The 19,812-nt window shown below is 46.3% G+C and overlaps 1 protein-coding gene across 2 annotated transcripts in view; it reads right to left on the bottom strand.

Annotated features, from left to right (window-relative positions):
- Window positions 1-19,812, bottom strand: part of GNAO1 (G protein subunit alpha o1) — a 142,723-nt gene that overhangs the window by 79,319 nt on the left and 43,592 nt on the right. For both annotated transcript variants that reach the window (XM_068202813.1, XM_068202812.1), the window contains exon 3: window positions 13,950-14,091. In XM_068202813.1, the coding sequence (XP_068058914.1) occupies window positions 13,950-14,091 (142 nt within the window). The remainder of the gene's footprint in view (window positions 1-13,949; window positions 14,092-19,812) is intronic.

Below are 19,812 nucleotides of genomic sequence, written 5' to 3'. Positions count from 1 at the left end.
CTGTAAGAGCTGCAAACAACCACCTAAGGATCTTTGCTGGTGGTCCTGCACATGAAATTGGATCTCCTTTCCTTCCGCACATCAAGCCCTTTATTTCTGACTGCTCCTAGAATATGTCCATTCAGATTTAGGTGCTGGTTACTACTTCACCTGCCCTGGATTTACACCTGTAATTTTCTGTGTCTGTGTAAAGATGCTGGTGGTTCAGCAAATTGTTTCACACAACATTGTGATGTCTGGTTCAAGCCCGGAATTATGGTAACCCTCAAGTCTCTGTGGCTCTGTAAGAATCTAATCTCAGTGCTACCACCTTTATCACAGGCATTAATGGGCACTTTTCATTAGCAGTCTCCCTTTCCAGGCCAACTGAGAGGAAACAGAAATGAAGCTGGTGTCTCCCTCTGGCATGCCTGGGCCTGGGCTGCCATTTGCAGAGGATACTTGAGCAAAGCTCACCTGAATCCTGCCACTTGCCTTGAGAGGAAGCAGTGATACTTACCCCAGCTCCTGCCCCAAAGAAGAGGAGCTGTCTGGTTCAGCAAGGAAGATCAGAGTGAAGTCAGCATTGCCTCTGCTCACCTGATGAGGCCCCACTCTTTAGCCCATAGATGATCCCTCCTCTCCAGAACAGCCAAGAAAAGAATACAGTTCAGTGCTGGTGGGGGAGATTAGGGACGAACTGGAAAATTGCCCTGGCACTACTAAACCTCCTTTGTGGTTTGAGTGTAGCAAACTGATCAGTAACTTGTGGTCTGAACTAGGAGCTGCATAATTAGTATGAAGCGAAATCTGATTTTTCTGGCTCGAGGAATTTGCTGGACTCATTCTTTCCGATCCCAGGCAATTCCCTCCAGCTTCTTACGGAAAAGGGCTTAGAACTGCACGGTGTGCTGGTGCTGCCGGACGCGTGTAATAGCGTTTGCACGGGCTGCTGGGGACAACATCTGTTTACATCTGGAATTTAGCTTGCAGAAAGCTGGTGCTTTGTGGTGGAGTTGGCTCCTGAGCTCAGTTCTCTTCTTAAAGGGTCACTGAAGACTCTTGAGCACTGGAACTAATTTCTGGCAATCTCTTGGAGGATTTCAAGGCAAGTCAGATAATGATAGTGTGAACTGATAGGCTTCCCCTTCCCATCAGCCTTTACTGTTTATTTGCTGTCCATTCTTTCTTGGCAAAGTTGATGGCAAAGGAGAAAGGGACACAGTGCAATAGCCTGCTCACTCTCTCCATCCTTTGTGCTCTTGGATTGGCCTGGAGATATGAAGCTGAAAATGTGTGCTGGCAAGCAGCCTGATCCCAGAACTGACCCCCAGGACTTTAGGGGACAGATGATTGGTGGTGAAAAGGCAGCTCAGAGCTGCTGCCGCCTGTATGGACTACCATTAGCAGCTCTCTCCTCATAATCTTTCTTCTTTTTACAAATGTATCAGTTGATCATATTTTCTGATAATTTGAAATGTGGTGGGCATGGCTTGCTCCTTGGCCATGCTGTGCAGCAGTGCCTGGGGAAGGACAGGCAGAGGTGTCTGTGTGGTGGCGTGGCTGGCTTGTGGTTAAAGGCAGCTGGGGGACACTGAGTCCAGACACTGCATGTGAGTGGGCCAGGCTTTGCACCCTACAGCTCTTTCAGGAATGAGAAGAGGAGAGCCAGAAAAGGGGTGTCACCCCAAGAGGAGGCTTTTAAGCTGATTCAACGCATGTGCATACATGACTGAAATAAGCACAGCTGTGGTTTGAGTCTGGGGAGCCTTGATGCTGAAATTGCTCAGAGTCCTCAAGCTGGAGAACAGGCTTCCTCTTCCTGGTATGCCATGCAGGGCTTTAGAGTTGGAATTGTTTCAAAGGTGTAATTTTTTTGCTTGCTTCACCAACAAGAAATATAAGATGCCCAACACTCAGTCTGCAACAACACAAAGATCATCTGATCCAAAACCTCAGCCCTGCAGAGCCTTACATGCTGCTACAAATCATCCTAGAGCCTTCCCCGAGGTTCTGTTCTTGAAGAGAAAGTTGAGGAAATAAGGATTTTTGCCTACTCACTGGTCACAAGACCTGCCTGAACTTGGCTCACAATCCACTGTAATGCTGAATATGGTCTTTTCAGCCTTGGTACGACTTTTGCCTCTGGAGCAAATTAAATTAAGAAGGCTGCAACAGCAGCATGCACACCCCAACTGCAGACAGCAGATTTAACCTGGTGCCATTTCTTGGGTGAAGGATCTCATGAGTGGAAGTGAGCGTGGGAAGACTCAAAAGCCACAGCAGCTATGAGATGCAGAACTTGAACTCACTAGCAAAAGGTGTTCATCTTGGTGGAAGCTGCCTGCAATGTGCATTGAGGGAAGCTGGAGTAAGACAAAAGCCTAATTTAATACCAAGGAACTCAAATGAGGACAGCACAGATATCACCGGTTAGAAACATGCCCATGGTAGAGGAACTTGGCAAGAAAAAAGCTTTCTATAGCTTATAGGACCAACAACAGCAATGACAAAGAATAAAAGCTGGAAGAAAAATGGCTGTGAGACCTTTAGCTAAGGTGCTGGTGAGGTGGTGAAGAAAAGCTACCTTGAAATTCCCCTGTCTTTGGCATCCACAATGTCACACCTCCAGATAGGCTGTGTTGCAAACCTGCCCTGCAGAAAAGAAAATATTCCACAAATGGGATGACATGTGGAAGGGAGAAACAGATGTGAGACCTGCTCCTCACTTGGAAGAAATTAATTTGTAACTTTACAGAACTAACTCAAACTCACGGGATGGTGTCTACTGGCACCTCTTTCTTCTCAGAAAAAAAAATCTTTTATTGCCTGTAATATCATCTACCAGCACTAAAAGCTCTCACCATTTTAAATAAAAACACAGTAAAATTGGCAAGCCACACAATTTCCTGGACCCAGAAAACTCTACTTCTCTGCCATTGCCTCCTTTTGCTTGGCTTTGATGTCACGGACAGAGACATGGGTGGGAGCAGGGCCGAGCTGTGATCCAAAGGGAGTGAGCAAGGCTGTGTCCTGCTGTGCCCTTCCTGAGGAGGACTGGGCAATGAGGTTTCTCCTCTGGAGCACAGCAGATGCTGGCAGTTAGAAGGGAGCAGGATGGGACCCTTTTTCTTTCCCAAACATGTAAAGGGTTATTTTGGAGATGTAATTCTGTTTGTATCCTCTCTCGTTGCTGGATGCTTCTCTTCCTCTGTGCAGTACAGTCCCCTCCCATCCCTACTGGTTAAACCATATCTAACCAGAAGCAATTTCTCTGGGGGACAGTCTTGCTCCAGTTTTACTGTCAGACTAACTAAAGAGTAACTGGTTGTATTCAACACATGACCATACAACCTGAATACCCAACTGAACATCTGTAAGGTGTATTCAGCACGTAAGATTGACTTAGTACCCCGCTTCACATAAAGGAACAAACATCTGCCCAGGGAGGTTTCAAATACAGAAAGGTCGGTGACAACCATGTGGCTACCCTGAGCATTTACTGTAGGATTACTCCTGTGTGTCACTTGAGTCTCCGTTCCCACGATCTCAGTGTAAATCAAGAGTAATTCCCCTCTAATCAATGGAGTTAATCTAGTCTAAAACCAATCTGTAGGCAAATGAGGACTTAATTATACATAGCCAACCTAGGGGAATTATTTCTTAGGAAGGGAAAAGTATCTAGCAACAGTCTCACCGTCAACACAGATACAGTGTGTGGCAAACCAGAAACTCCTACAGCCCTGGAAAACGAGTAGTACAGCAAAAAGGAAGAAATGTGTTCAAAGCCTGTGGGTGAGATTTTCTTTGGCTCCTGAGTGGGTTTTGACACTCGGAAGGGATGTGCTGTGCTGCCTGGAGCGATTCCGGGGTGACGTGATGCAGATGTGGGTCTCTGCTGGGGAAGGATGAGCTGTCCTGGGGCCCACAGTAACTATCTATCAAAAACCCTAAACTAGACACAGGCTCATTCACATGTCCTGCACCTTTTTCCTCCACATTTTCACTCTGATTTTGATCACAAGGCTAAACATTGCCAAGGTGCAAAATGATATTGTTTCACAGCAGATATTGAGGCTTTGTTGTTTCTAACCTTCATTTGGAGCTTGATTCTTTCCTTCCTTTCAATGGAACACCAAGAACTTCTGCCCAGTCACCTGCCACAGCAATTCTGAGCTGGGTGAATGGCATCTTTGAGCTCCTGCAGCCCTGGGTGAGGCTGGTCTCTGCTGCACTGCCAGGCACCCTCACATCAGATTCAGTGAGTGAGACTGAGGTCAAAGCAGTAATTGCAGCTGTTAAATGAGTTCCCTTGTGGTATCTTTAATTGGACATTACCAAGGTACACAATACTGATTAACAGCCTCAGTAAAACCTGTATTTGGGTAATAAAGTCTTCATGTGTGGCAGACATTCTGCCATCCCCATGATTGATGCAGTGCAAGGGACACGTTTGAGGTGCCACCATGCCACTGTGCCTCTCTGTGAGGGAAGGCAGCTGCCCACTCTCAGCTGCTGATCCAGCCTACGAGAAGCAGCTGCTCACTTTGGAGGGACAGGGTTCCCCTTGGGTGGTGTGGGGCTCGGGCACAGCATGGGCACATTTTAGCTTCCTTAAGGACAGCGATCAGCTAGGAGCTCTGTGTCCTTGCCTCACCAGCTCAGCAAAACTCCTCTTTTGGAAGAATGGGACTTCAAAGCCACAGGCCATGAAATGGCTTCTCTGCTCCAGTGTGTTCCCTTGTCTGGGTTCATTCCAGGCTGTGAAGGGAGTGGGCTGTCAGCGAGGCCTGCACACACCTCCCTGCTGAAGCTGACAGTGAAGCCTGCTGTCACAGAGTGCGAGGTGGCCAAGCACCTGGGTTCAGTGTGCCCTTGGACCTGGTGCTCCTGCGAGGACACCTGACATCGTGTCCCTTCAGGGCTGAATTGTTTTGGGGTCTCTGGCCAGAGCAGACCATGGCAGAATAAAAAAAGCCCTGAGTTTGTGAGCATCTGCTGTAAGCAAGGAACATGTTCCATGTTCCGTGTTCCTCCTCTCCCGTGTGTTTGGGCACAACAAAGCAGCTGCTCACACTCTCCTTCCTCCATCCCAAGCTGTGTCAAGCCCAGCCTGCCTGTGCTCCTGCCATTTTGGAGCAAAGACTGCCCCTCACCACCATCCCTGAGTAAGCATCATACAACAAAGCCAAGGGATAGATCCCTTGTTTTATGCCTTTTTGTGACTTATGCATCAGAGATCTGTTTAAGGCCAGGAATACCCAATATAAATGTTTTCATTTTACATCTGGAAACATTCAAATCATATGAACATCATAGTAGGCATGTGGAAAATAAATATTTTTAATGGCATTCCTAAAACTGGTGAGTAAGCAGCATGACTCAGCAGTGCTTCCCAACATTTCCCAGAAGAGATGGAAATAAATCTACTTAATAACTGACATGTATTTGAGATGTGCTGAGTAGTTAGTAGCTATCTGCAATTGCTGCTTGGAGAGCTGACTTGCAATCATACCTGAAGGCAGCATCCTGCCAGTGCAAGGCTGCGGCCAGATGCAACCTGAACTTCAGTCTCAAGCATGGTGGTGACTTTCTGGAAGGACTTCAACAAGTGCCTGATCACCCATGCAGGCAGAAACACACCTTTGAAGCTTCTGCCATGCCAGTGTTTACCTTCAGTGCCTCTGTTGTGAGTACATCAAATGCCTAGACACATTTTTTCATCCTGGCTTACAAGCCCTTCAATCCTTTTATGATGGACAGAAAGGCTCTAGTGAAGGACAGACAGTATCTGCCTGTGTTCACCAGCACCAGACGCCATCCAGGGCAAGGCCACTGCCACCTGCTCTGTGGGGAGTGGCTGCACTGAGCTCCTTCTGATAAGATGGAATCTGCCTTGGCCTGGCTGTGCCATCCACCAAGGAGTGAATGGGATGTGCAGCCAGCTCTATCCTGACCCTAGACCCGGGAACTGTCAGGAAGCCCCTTTTCAAGGAACAAGGTTTTCCCCTTCTCAGGGCTCTGCTCCACCTGCCAAATATTTTTGAACAGTTTATCTTTTGTGCTGTCCCATTCTGGTGCTTTCCGGGGGCTTCCAGAGAAGTCATCTTCCATCAGTATCTTGTGGGAATGGAAAGCAGCACTCCACCTCTCATTAATTTGCCACTAATGTTACAGTCTCATGTCTGCTTCACCCTCTCCTCTGTGCCTTTTCCCTGTCACACCATGGCCCTGACAGCCCTAACTGTGGCTGAATTTGAATAACAAATCTCAGGTATAACAAATACAGGGGAAGGCAGGCAGCCCTTCTTCCAAGGAACAGGAATGGGTGGGGTTTCTTTCTTCTTTTCAAACTACAAATATTCCCTGCAGCATCCAAAATATCAGTATCAAACACATAAAGCTCACGGAGGAAAAATACATCCCTCTCTCAGTGAAAAGAGAGAGCTTGCACACAAGGAGGACGAAAGCCTCATCTCCCTATGGCATGGGGTCTGCATTTTCACAGGTGAATGGGGGTGTTAGACAGTTTCAGGGGAGGTGAAGATCCTTTTCAAGGATGATTTGGAGGACTAGGGTTGTTAATTCCTCAGAAATAAAGCCTGAAATGGCAGTTGATGGCAGAAGCACCATGAAAAAACTAACATCTCTGGAGATCGATTTGCACCTGAAGAGGCTGTCTTCCACCACCCAGGGAGCAGACAATGCCAGGAGAACTCATCACAGATGCTTTTCTCCTGGTGGTTGGCTGAAGATGAAGCCAATACCCATAATTTTAAAATTACCTTTTGGGTATTTTCTATTTTCACTGATCCTCCCATACACAAATGTCCTCAGACCTCTCTTATCACTACACTCATCTAATACCCAAAGGGATGGGTACCCTTCAAGTGCAGACTGCCCTGATTTCTCCTGATACCATGGAGAGAAGAGGGAAGGCACTATGAGCCCAAGCTCATCCCTGACTTTAATTCCCCCTCTTGGCACCAGTGACCACTGCCTTGTCCTCTCACTGTGTTTCTCTGGGAATACTCTGGCACCATCTTCTTTAAAGCCTTCTTTAGGTGGTGAAAGATGTGATTAGACTCAGTCTGGAGCCTGGAGTTGGAAAGAGGTGACTGTGGTCTCTCTCTTATCAATGATCCCCTGAGACATCTCTTTATCTTCTGATTTTCTTCAAAAGAAAATTAAAAGGCTAGTTTTAATTGATGGAATCTGTTTTGGTCAGTGTTTTTGTAGGACATTTAGCTATAAAAATCATCTCAGAATTAGGAAGGCAGCATGGACAGCAAGTATCACCAACCTACAGTGCCTGGCTGATGCCAAGTGTTCACCCAAGAAACAGATCTGGTGGCATTTTAAGGTGTGACCACATCTCTTATTCTCATCTGGCTCCCTGAGAAATGACACTGAAGTGCTTCACAATACTTTTTTTCCCCAGAAATGTGTTTCTTAGGAACAGATTTCTGACTGCACAGAGGGACTGGAATACCAGGTGAACTTCTATTCCACCCTGTCCCCTGACTGCTGCCTATTCACCATCCGTGTCTTGGAGAACCCAAAAAGCAGATCCAGTGTTTACTTCAGAGTGAGGGTTGCCATGCCAACACCATGGATATCCTGAAACAGGACCAATGTGAAAAACATCAAGCTGGCACATCAGTGCTCAGCAAGGTGGCACCTTCCAGCGAGCCGCCTTCCACACGACACACGTTTCCAACGTGCTACGCGACTGCCGCCCACTGTCCCCTGCCTCCCTTTGGATCCATTTCAAGAGGTCTCTTTCATTCTTTAGGGATTTTAACTAAAACTGGTACATTGGGCCACCCTGGGGAAGTTTGGCTTTTTAGAGCTCTTGTGAGTGATTAACAGTCTTCTGCTGAAAGAAAGGTTACTGGTACAGCCTCTGCTGCAGCACTGGCCGTGTGGTTCAATTGCTTGCCTAGAGCATCCAGCTGTTTTTACTATTACTACTACATTTTCTGGCCATGATGTGTTTGTAGCCATGACTCCAGCAGCTTTTTCTCATTTCTGATCACTATCTTTATTAGCAGCATGAGTACAGCAAAGCAGACACTATGAAGATCACAATGTTTTTTCCATGTGAAGATCACCATAGGTTATAGACTTGATGATCACGACTTCAGGTCTGCAGGAGCACAGAGGCAGGCTGTACTACTGCTGCTGCTGCTGCTGCTGCTGCTGCAAAGCAAGGTCTCCCAGCTCCAGCCACAGGTCTCAGCTGACTTGGCTGGGATCCCTTCTGGTTATGACAGAGTTTGACTCTCCCTAAGAGGCAGAACACAGGCATGGAAGTAGATCATTCCAAACTCTTTCAGCTGGTACAAAGTGCTATCATAAACTGCCTTTGTGCTCTGCTGTTAATTTAGTGCTATCATTTATTAGGAAAGTTCTTGTATTTTCAGGGGATCAAGGTGTTTTCAAAGGAGGAAAATATATTAGTGGCATATAGAAACTGCTGCTTTGTTTAGAGAGACTCCAGAGATGGTACCATAAGGCATGTGGGTCATGCCCTGTGACCATGCAGGCAGAGCTTACTCTGAGCTTTCCCTTGTTCTTTACTGTCTCCCTCTTTCTCCCACACCCTCATTTTGCAGCAAAGATTCCAAACACATTGGCCATCTTGGCCAGCAACGACAAGCATTTCTTGAATGACCCAACCATCTCCCTGGCAACACGGCAGGCTGTGACAATAACAAGTGCTTTCCTCTCTGTTTCATGTTTCCCACCTCTCAAGAAATGCCCTGCCCTTTATTTGTTCCCCACCCCTCAGAAACATGAATAATGGCAACTGAAATGTGCCTTGTAGAAGGACCAAGAGGGAGGTGTGTGAGAAAGACTGCTGCAGCATTAAAGGAAAAGTGACAGACCTTTATGAAGGGCAGGCTGAAATACTTGTCCTGGACTGTTACTTGGGATTTGTACTGGCTCTGATATGGTACAGCAAATATGATTATATGTGAGCTGTGCCTATTGCAAGAAGACATTGTCTGCAGCTGGATATCCGGACAAATGCTGACACCAGGTAAAAAATGGCACATCTAGTGCCACCTCTTTATTCCATTTTTCCTTTTCTTCCACTCCATCCTGCCCTTCTACACAGCAGCCATAAGTTCCCATCACTTACAACAGCAGACCAGCAAGGACTGGCTGCATCCTCAGTCAAGCAGCACAAGCCCAGGTATCCTGTGTCCATCTTCTAGATCATCACCCAGATAGCTGAGGGAGCCTTCCTACCAGAACAGCAGTGCCTGATTAACCTCACCTGCCCTCCCTGAAGTTATTAGCAGCCTTTTTGCATTTCTGAGAAATCTTGGGTTGGGGACACACAGTAGGAGCCAGCTGGTCTAAACAGATATCTGACTCAAATGAAGTAGCACAATATCTTGAACTGACAACTACAAAAAGCCAGTTATGCAGGAGCAGATCTTATGAAAGAGAGATCCTCCCCCACACTGCTCCCCTCCAGCGCCTGGAAGGCAGCAGGTGACAGTGGCTGCAACTTTGCTCCTGCCACTGCCAAGCAAGAACAAGAGGAAGAGGGAAGCTCCTAAAATCCCCTTTTGGCATGTGCAGAGGGGAAGGGGCTGGAGGCACCAGGTTTCTACAAGCACCTCTCTGTTCAGAAGCAAATTTGATATGCTGAGCTGCTCAATTACACTACAGAAGGGTTTTTTTTCAAGGCTACTAGCCAGTATTTTAAAATGTCCCAGCACATCTTTGTTTGGCTCACAGTTCAAGAGTTGCAGACTGTACACAGCAGAAGGTCACCACAGACACATTTTGCTACAAAGTCAAAAAAAAAATATCCCAATCAAAATATTTTAACACATCAACAGCTTTTTAGTTTTCCCGTTCATAGCTGAAGCAGAGACATGTCCAGACTCACACTGGGAAAAAGTTCGATGTGAAGATCACTGCCTGGCACCTCTGGACCCCTAAAGTGCTAAACCTGTGACCTCTCGCCTCAGACACTTGGATCTGAGCCATGCAACTGATATTTGCATTCTCTGTTAAGTACTTTCTGAATAATTCCAGCCTGTTTCTGTCTGGTTTGTGAAAATATGAGCATGCTTTACAGCTGCTTTCATACCAGCCTGCACAGGGCAGGACGTCCACTGCAGCCTGGGACCAATCCAACCTAAGACACCTCTCCAGGCCCCACAGCCTGGCTGCAGCTCTGGCATTCCACCAAAGGGGGATTGCAAGACTGCATTTCCAAGTGGGTTCTGGGGTCAGCATTAACCCACAAAGGAAGAGACATAATGCTTCTTCTGGCTGGGGTTTCTGAAGCTAGACTTCAGAACGAGATTTTCAAACAGAGATATGAAAATCCATCCTTACTCTGCCCTTCCTGCTTGATCCTTTCCAAACACTTGGACTGACTGATTCCTGGTTTCAAACCTCCATTTCCCATTTCCTCTGCCTGAGTACACTGAAATGGAATCAGCGAGAAGCTTGTTTTATTAATACATTTGCACTTTAGAGGACCATTTAATCCACATGCTACATATTACAGCCTGACTCTTTCCTGCCTGTTAATCTGATTATCAAGGTAGGGACTGAGTAGTGCCCTACAGATCAGCTGGAGAGTCCTGAGTAGGCAGGCGAGACTAAGCTTCTGCCTCTCTTCCTGTGTGTAACCCCTTGTCTTGTCAGGGATCCAGACCCAGGGCAGTGGTGGCCCTGGAGATGAGCAACACCCACAGATGTCACTTCTCCTGCAGCTGGCTCCTGTCTCCTCACCGAGTGCTCCTTTTCTGCCCGCCCCCTTGTAACACGTGAAGGATTTGTGACTTTGTACTTGCACAGCTTTTCTGGAGTTTCAGCCTGGCTTCCATGCTGTGCACAGTGACAGCGTGCTGTGAGCTGGCAGGATGTGCTCCTGCCTCCCGTGCTGAAGGTCACGAAACAAGGACCTGGGTGCTGCCCACAGGCCATGAGCCTTTCATGAGCTGGGCAAAGCTGCAAGAAAACCCACTGCCCTGGACAAGGAGCACACATAAAAGTGAAATCTGACACATGGGCTGTTTCGTTCTCAACCTGGGGACAAGTCCTTATCAGCAGAGAGGGTCAGTGAGACCTGGAGCATATGCTTTGGGATTTATTTTGTCTTTTTAGGTCCTATTTCCTACACTGATCTCGCTCTGACAGCCAAAAGCAAGGGGGTTTAGTCTTCCCCCAGTCTTTTCACTTCTATTAGACTAAATACTGGTGGTACAATTATGGCCAGGAGAAAAATGAGAACAGTGAGAAGATTTAGTTATTTTCTGTTCTGCATAACAACATGCATTTATTAAGTAGAGGAGGAGTTTTTTTGCTTTGATCATGGTCAAGGTACCATTTGGAAGGGAAATGGGTGCAGATCCATCTCCTGGAAAGTGGGATGGGGGAGATGGGGGAAGCAGTAATAGCCAAGCGGTCTCTGGGGAAAACCTGTCCTAGGCCCAAGTCTCCTCCTTCCCTGCTGCTGAATCAGGCTGGAGCAGTCACAGCCTTGGCTCCCCTTCCTGAGCTCCCTTGTCTTGGGGGCTTAAGTGATGAGTAGGGGAAAATCCCCCACTAAAAGATTTGCATTGGAAACCCTTGGCTGAGGAATGACTTTTAAAATAGAAAAGCTTTGCCTGAAAAGGGATGAACTATGTAGCATAATACTCAACAAATCGCCTGTTTAATGGCCTCTTTTTTAGCAGCTGTGCATTAATAATAAAAGCAGGGCAGCAGAAGCCATGTGCTTCTTTGTAAGATTAAAATAAATACTATTTCATACTAATACCAGCAACTTTTGAGCCTAAGAGAAAGGAGCAAGTGGAAGATCACAGCCTGAGAGACTTGGTTACCTTCCCTTATTTTCCCTTTTCCCCTTGGTTTCCTTTTCCTTTGTCTGCTGCTGGATGAAGAAATATTTCTGCCATCTATGAAGGGAACAGATACACTGAACCATCTCTCCCAGACAGTGGTTTGGTTTGTAGTGGTTTGTGGCAGGCTCGTCTCACACAGTCAGCATGACACAATTGTAAGACAGGAGTAATTCCTCCAGAACTACATCTTAGGGGAAACAAGGCTAGGGAGAACTTAATCAAACTCACTTTTTACTTTGCAAAGCATAATACCTGATCTCTACTGCCACAAAGCATAAATTGAAACAACAGTGGTTCACACTAGACATAAGGAGAAACTTTTTCATCATGGGGACTGTAAGAGAAGTGGAGCAGACTGCCCGAAGAGGGTGTGAAGTCTCCATCCTTGAATGATTTCAGATCCGACTGGGTAGAGCCCTGAGCAACCTGGTTTGACCTTAGACTTCACCTGAGCAGGGGTTGGACTTGACACCTCCTGAGCTCGTCTCCAGCCTGAGCTATTGCACAACCCTAGGAACATTTGGCATCTTTTCCGCGGGAATATGAACGGATGCAACATTTTGTTCAGCTCAGTACTCCACCTCTCGTTCCTGGCAGTCCTGATAACAGCTCTCCTCCTCCACCCCCTGTATTGTGCCAGGCCTGGCACTAAAGCAGCGATGAGTTTTGCCTCCTCAAACTAGGACTTTAGGTATTTAAAAAATAAATTTACATTTTAAAGCTGTCTGCCACAGACTATTTATCAGACATGGAGAATGATTGTTTCTGTTTTGCTAGGCATAGGTTTTAGCTGAGCGAGATACGTTGCCTTGCTGAGAGCTGAGTCACTGAGTAATCAACAGATTAATGTATTCAGTTTGAAAGCCATCAGCATTAGTTCTCGGCAAGCTCACAAGAACTCCATTATGGTATCATCTCCACGTTTGGGATGGAAATGTCTCCAGGATTTAGAGTTCCTACAGGAAAATCCCTAGATGCAAAGAAATCAAACTACCTCCTTGTGATTGGGAGAAATAAGGTACCTTCTCATACAGTAATACCACAGCAGGATTTTGGCATCCCTTCTAGTGAATGCTTTTATTATCAACACTCAGATAAGGAGTTTGGAGTATGTTGTACATCTGTCATTTGATAGCTACCCAAAAATAGTCATGACAAACTCACTGGCATATAGGACTTTGCCTTTACCAGGTCTTTAATTTGAAATTATTTTATTTCCAGTGAAATCAAGTAGTTTTACCTTCTCTGGGATTGCAGCATGCAAAAAGGGTGGTTTTGACTCCACTCTAGGGTTCTGAGTTTCTCTGTGTGGGCTTGGTCTGAGCCAGAAATGCAAGGCAGAGGCTGGCAGGGGCACCTCACAGAGGAGCCACTGTTTAAAAATAGGGAGCTGGTGAAAGTAATCACAGACTAGCAACTGTAAAAGGACAGGGTGGCCTAGGTGTGTGGTACAAGAAGGCTGCCAAGGATCACATAGCTGTTCTGATAAGACAGATGCCAATGCTGCTGCCTAAGAGCCTGTCCATACCAACCTCGCTGAAGTAATACATCCCCCTCTTTGCAACCAAAATTGCTGTTTGGGTACACTGAAATGGGGGATGTGTGAGTAGAAGCCAGTCAAGCCCCAATGAAGTTAATCCTAAAAGCTTTCCTACATTAGCAGGCTGGTGGAAGGGCTTTGAATGGCAGCAAGACTTCTCCCTGATTCAGCAGTCCATGCAGCCTCTGTGTCCAGCACATGCACAGGGGACAGGACACATGTTCTCACTCTTTTCTCAAATCTATCAGTAGATCTGTCTAGGCTGTCCCTAGATAACAGATAATTTTTCTTCCCTGGCCTGACTAGAGCCAGGGCATGAGAGATTGTGGCTTTTGTGACACAGTGGTCCTCAGGGCTACACTTTCCAGCGTAAGTGTACAAATGGCACATCACATGCAATTGTGTCTCTGTTTTACAAAATGCATGTGCAGGAGGCATACAACAGTGATGTAAATCTCCCCTCCCTCCTTATCCCTCCAAGGCATTGAGACTGTGCAAATGCCTCCTGGTCATGGTCTGGAGTGTCTGCAGTGGTGATTTTAACTTACCCGCCGTTCCTTATCGCCGTACTCAATGCCCAAGGTATCCATGGCACGGACAATAGCTGCCAGTGACTGTATAGTGTTGCTGTAGACCACTGGCTTGTACTGCTTCACGTCTTCTCCAGAGAAGCCGTCCTCATGGATGATCCTGAAGAAAATGCAAAGGACAAAAAACTCTTGAGAATGTAATTTCAGTGGGAGAGACATTTAAAAGACAGCTGTGCTCTTCTGAAGAGCACATCTGCTGGCTTGATTCGCTTAATTTAGTCAGCATTTCTTTTTAAACCTTTCTGATTGTTCACCAGTAGTGTGTCTGAGCCCAGTGCTGGAATTAGCATCCCTTTTGCTCTCTATCAAGATGGTTTTGTGCACACTATCAAGATGGTTTTGTGCACAGTTGGTGCATATGGTACCTCCTTTCCAAATGAACTGCAAATGCTGAAGCCTGGAGCACCTTGTGTTCGCATGCTCAGCAGTCACAGGGGGGAGGTTTCCAGGTCCTACATTACCTTGCCAGTCAAGGTCTATGGAAATATGTTCAATGAGCACAAATGACCATCAGATCAGATCTTAACCACTGGAACAAGTGATAGAAACCCTCTAGTTCTTGTCTGGTCCTTTTAGCAGTAGTAACTTCTGGGGTACCTTACAAAAGGAACCGGAGTCAAAATACCCCTGTACACACAGGGACTCAGGCACAGAAAGTGTCTTAGTTATGAAGCACTCAAAGTACCCTCCACATTTCCTCCTCCCTCCTTCTCTCTCCTTTAGAATAATTGCTGAGATTTTTTTTGCTTCAAGGCATGTTATGTTATCCCTTCCCCAAGCAAGACAGGAATGTGACCCACAATCCTACCAGCTCTGTGTGCTGGATGCTCTGTGCACTGGTCTCTATTAAACTGTGGAAAGGAACTATTTGAGGGAGCAAGTTATTGCAGTCCCTTGCTTAGGTCAGAAGACTGACCCCCGTAATTTATTCATCTCTAGGTTACTCCAGAACTAAGTCTGGATGTGTCTCCAAAAACAACTAGGATTTGCAGAACTAATTGTGTTTGACAATAATTCTTCCCAGTGAAGACATAAGTTATATCTTAAATGTTGGAAGAGAGGATGATCTGCTTAGCTAAAATGAAATCCTTGTTTGCTCATCCTCAGATGTCACTGGACAATAGAGGGTCCTTCAGTAACAAATCTGGTCTCTGATAAAACCTAGCACCCTTTCTGTAAAAGGATTTTTGATTCAATTTTTTTTTTCTAAATCAGATACACAACATCAAAGGTCCCGACAAGTGCTGGCATCCCCTGGGAGAGAGGGAGCACTAGCTCACACTGCGAGCTTGCAATAGATACAGTGCTGGGATGGAGAATGGAGCTGGATGCCAGCCCAGTGTTACTAACAGATGACTACACAAAGAACAAGGCTGTTAGAAACATGCTGACCAAAACAGAGATCTCCTTCCCCTGATGTGAAGCTCAAGAAAGGTTTTCTAACACAAGTGACTGACTCTCTGCTATCCCCACCTCAACCTTTGCTTACTCAACACTGAACACTGAGCTCCTGGGAGGAGCTGCTCAACAACCCCTGAGTCCTGGGAAAACATGACTACAAGCAAAGACAACCTCAGATGGACAAAATTCAAATCAATTGGTGACCAGGACATTTTTAAGCTACTGATCTGAGGAACTGGGTGGAGCCGCCTGCTTGGGTACCCTCCAGCAAAGGCAAGTGGTGCTGGTGTGCTGGAAACAGCACAGGGGGCTGCTGGTTCCCCTCACCTAAGCTGAGGAGAACAGGGGTGTATGAAAACCTTTCTGACTCAGTGAATCCAGACTTGACAATTTGCTCAAAAAAATTTGATAGCTTGTTTTGATTTTGATGGAGTTATGGGCAACAGCAGATCTTGTACTCTGTCGCTTTTATTTCCTTTGAATCCAGTGATTGTGGCGAGGTTTGGAACAGAAGCGTTTGAATGATGGGAAGGAGGTGGGGCAGCAGAGCCACGTATCAGCACTGGATCTCATGGATCATTTACTGTTACTCAGACAAGTTTCTGAACTTCTGGGAAATGTGTTTCTTTGCCAAAAGGAGCGGTCAACACAAAGAGTTATGGGTGACACAAGGCAAAAGGATCTGCATCAATTCTGTTTGAATTCAAGAGAGACTGTACAGCAGCACTTCCTCCCAGCTCTGAGCATGACAACAAGAAGCACAGCAGAGCAGGGGTCCCACAGGAGGCAGGCAGGTGGTTCATGAAAGCATCACCAGGAATAATTCATTTTTTCTGGATGGTTGGCTCGTGGCTGGATTTTGGGGCAAGCGAGATTAAACCCAGCTCGTGGCTGGGTTTTGGGCAACTAAGGGAAGGAAACGTAAGAGGGGGGAAAAGAAAGGGTGAGGACAGGCACAAGGGAGAGTGTAATGGCCTCAAGAGGATGCTGCTGAAATTTGTTTAGTCCAGCTGTTGTTCAGGATGGAGGAGATGGGAGTGATGCCTACAGCTTGGCCTGGATTTGTTTCTGGCTTGTACTGACAGGCATCAACTCAGGAATTCAGAAGGCAAAAAGAGGGCTGAATAGCTGTATGGGAAAAGAAGTGAGCTTTGGTTTCTGGTCTTCCTCAGAGTTTAAACCATTTTTAGCTTTGTGCCATGAAGTTGGTTACTGACATTTTCACTTCTAAATACTCCAAGCCAGTAAGTTCCCTATCGAGTAACAGGGCTCCTTGTGCCAAAGGGGCAGAATTAAGGGATGGAGAGTGGCTCTGGGATCCCTCAGTGAACACACTGCAGCTGGGCAACAATGCTGCTGTCATTCAAACACAGAAGTAAAACTGATACTTTGAAAGGGGACAGAGAAAAAACACCCCAATTGTTCCTGTGTGAAATCTCTCTAGAAGGCAGCCATGGACGCTGAAAGCAGCACTGTGGATGCCAGCATGGAAGTCTTGCTGTCAGAGGTACCTATGGATTAATCAATCATGCAGTGAGCACATTACCTAATATTTGAGCAAGCCAACCCCCCCGACTCCTGTTCCAAAGCCTGCTAGGACACTGTGAACTGGTTTATTGTCCTATATGCTTTTCACAAATGTTTCTCCATTTGCTTGCCTGGGCAATCTGATGGCTCCAATCCTGTAGCAGCTTTTTCCATAGTCCCTTGGAAATGTTCATGCTGCCACTCACCTGTTGGGATACACCTTTCTTCTCGCCTGCTGCTGTGCTTTACTGTCTAGAGGACATTTAAAGCTCCAACACTACTCCTGGGAGGTATCTTGCTATAGGACATGGCTTGAGCCAGCTCCTGATGCCACAGGACACAAGAAGCAGTGGGGTTTGTGTGCTGTAGTGAGCTTGACCATTAAAAACATACAGGTGTAGGAACTAACAGAAGCGAGCAGCATGCCAAGACTGTAAAGTCTTTACAGGTTTAGGCAAGGTAGGCTACTCCTTAATCCACCTGCAAATTATGGGAGCAGAGGGTTTTCAGCACCAAAAATGTGAATCCTCAGTTTTCTAAATGGCATCTATTTTTCCCAGTGTCTGAATTACAAAGGAAACTGCTGCCTGCAGGTTCCTCCTTGCCACACTACAACTGGCTCTCTCCAGGGCAAAGGAAGAAAAGGGATTTTAGAGGATCCCCAGGGGCTGTAGAGGGGGGAGAAAGTGCTGTAATTTAAAAAAGTGATTCTGAGCAATTAAAAAGCCATTTCATTCACCAAGTGACTAATAAAACACTGTGCTCTGAATGGAATGGTGAGAGACAACTGAAGCAACCTGATTGCCTAAGGTACCCATTAATGCCTGCTCCTCATCCCTCAGCTGCTAACAGCAAAGCCCATATATTGGCAGGTTGTGTTGTTGTACTCATTTCAGAATGGCAGTAACAAGAAGGTATTTGCTGGAGAAAATGGTTGCACCGCAGATCAGATCTTCTGCCATCCCCCAGCAAGTCATTAATCCTGAAGAAGTGCCCAGTGCCTCAGCAATTATTGCTTAATTACAAAATAAATGAAATACTTGGAAACAGGGGGTGCATTCTGCGTAGCAGCTTGCTTTGGCTTCTGTTCAACAAAGCACTTACGTGCCTTCAGCCTTTCACTACACAACGGCCGCATCAAGAAGGCAAAGCCAGAGATGACTGTGCCGCCCGTCCCTGCTGACACGCACGGCCCCTGCGGCTGTGGAACAGCGGCTCTGAACAAAGCCCACGACAGCTCCAGTGCACTGGGGCTGGAGCTCAGCTGGGGGCTGATTCCACCAAGGAGCCAGTTTGCCCAGGTCACTCCTGAGGGAAATACTTGTCCATCACCCTGAAAGCTTCCTGGAGCAGAGGCTACAGTCACCATCATTCCCATACATCAGTTCCAGCCAAACTATTCTGGTGCTTTCCTTCCAGCCCTTCCAACCTGAGCCAGCTTTAGTCACACACACTGACACTTCCCAAGCAGGTCCTCCTCTTCTTTTTTGAGGCACACTGTCCCAGACTAGACCCAGTCCTCACATCTCCAGTCTGCCAAGATCATATGAAGCTGCAAAGTTTGTCCTCTGATGTGCTGAAGCACATCTCCCAGCTCCATATCACTGCCAGGGGTAAGTAATGATGTATTTCCATCCACTTTTCACTGATGAAAATTTAGAAGGAAATTGACACAGACCCCTGTGGATTCCTGGCTGACAGAGTCCTCTGCTTTGACCACAAGCCACTGACAACTGTTTACTTTGGGAATGAATTGTGCTACTCACCAATTTTTGTGTAAGACCTGTAGTAGGTTTATTTGCACTATTTTTCCAGGTCACTTTTTAAAAATCCAGTGGGACTCCTGACAAATCCTTCCCAAAATCTAGATATGGCACCAACTATTGCTCTCCTACTTCTGCTGAGAAATCAAATGTGACTAGTTTAACATGCCTAATTTTGTATAATCCATGCTGTATGTCACTCATCTCCCTTTTTATCTCCTAGGTGGTTGCAAATTACATGATTGATAGTTCCATTCTCTTGAAAGCTTCTAGAAGTTGACTGGTCTATAATTCTTACTCCTCTTTTCTCCCTCTATATTTAGAGAGAGGCACCATGTTTACATTTTTTCCCTGTCTTCTGGTGCCTCACCTGCCCTCTAAGAGCTCTCAAGAGAAGTGTTTGTATTTCTGAGATGGCGCCTATAAGTATGTACTAAGAATTTCCTTAAACATGGCTGACCTAAAGGCATTTAGCCTTCCTAAACTTGTCCTTTCTGTGCCAGAAGGAGGGAGTGGCATGCTCAGCAGTGGAGATTTGTGGACACCCCCTCTTGCTTCCAGTGCTCAGCAGCCTTCATCCTTTCCACAGCTTCACATGCAGGCTCTCATGCCCCAACTGACACAGCCTTGTCTCATCTCCTGCCTTTTGTCATCACTCCAAAACCTCAAGCCAATGCCTCTGAAATATTTCCTGAAAAATTCAGGGACCTTTGTGTGGCTTCAAACTGTCTGCATCACTGTGAAAGACATACTTATAAACTTCCAACTGCCTACCAGAGAAAATAAAACCCATACTGTTTCTGTTTTACCTAAGATGATTTACTTTCAATCAGCAAGATGTTTCCAGCTGAATGAAGTTTTCCCATATCAATGCACATCCCTACAATTACAGTGATTTGTTTGAATAAAACCAGGCAAGAAATCACCAGGAGATTATTACACTCAGAGTGTATCGCAAGCAAATACCTTACAAATGAACGGTCCAGTTCCTATAAAAGCAGACCTGCTCCTCACCTTCACCTGGACAAACTGAGGAATTTAAAGGCCATTGCACAGCTTTCCTACAGAGCCCTGTGCCTTGGCAATGAGTTTCAGCTCTCAGGGCTCTGGGGCGCCGAGCTGGTTGGGGC

The sequence above is a fragment of the Anomalospiza imberbis genome, chromosome 12, assembly GCF_031753505.1.
Source record: "Anomalospiza imberbis isolate Cuckoo-Finch-1a 21T00152 chromosome 12, ASM3175350v1, whole genome shotgun sequence".
In the NCBI taxonomy this organism is placed as follows: domain Eukaryota; kingdom Metazoa; phylum Chordata; class Aves; order Passeriformes; family Viduidae; genus Anomalospiza; species Anomalospiza imberbis.
This window is presented reverse-complemented; position numbering and strand designations above follow the sequence as displayed.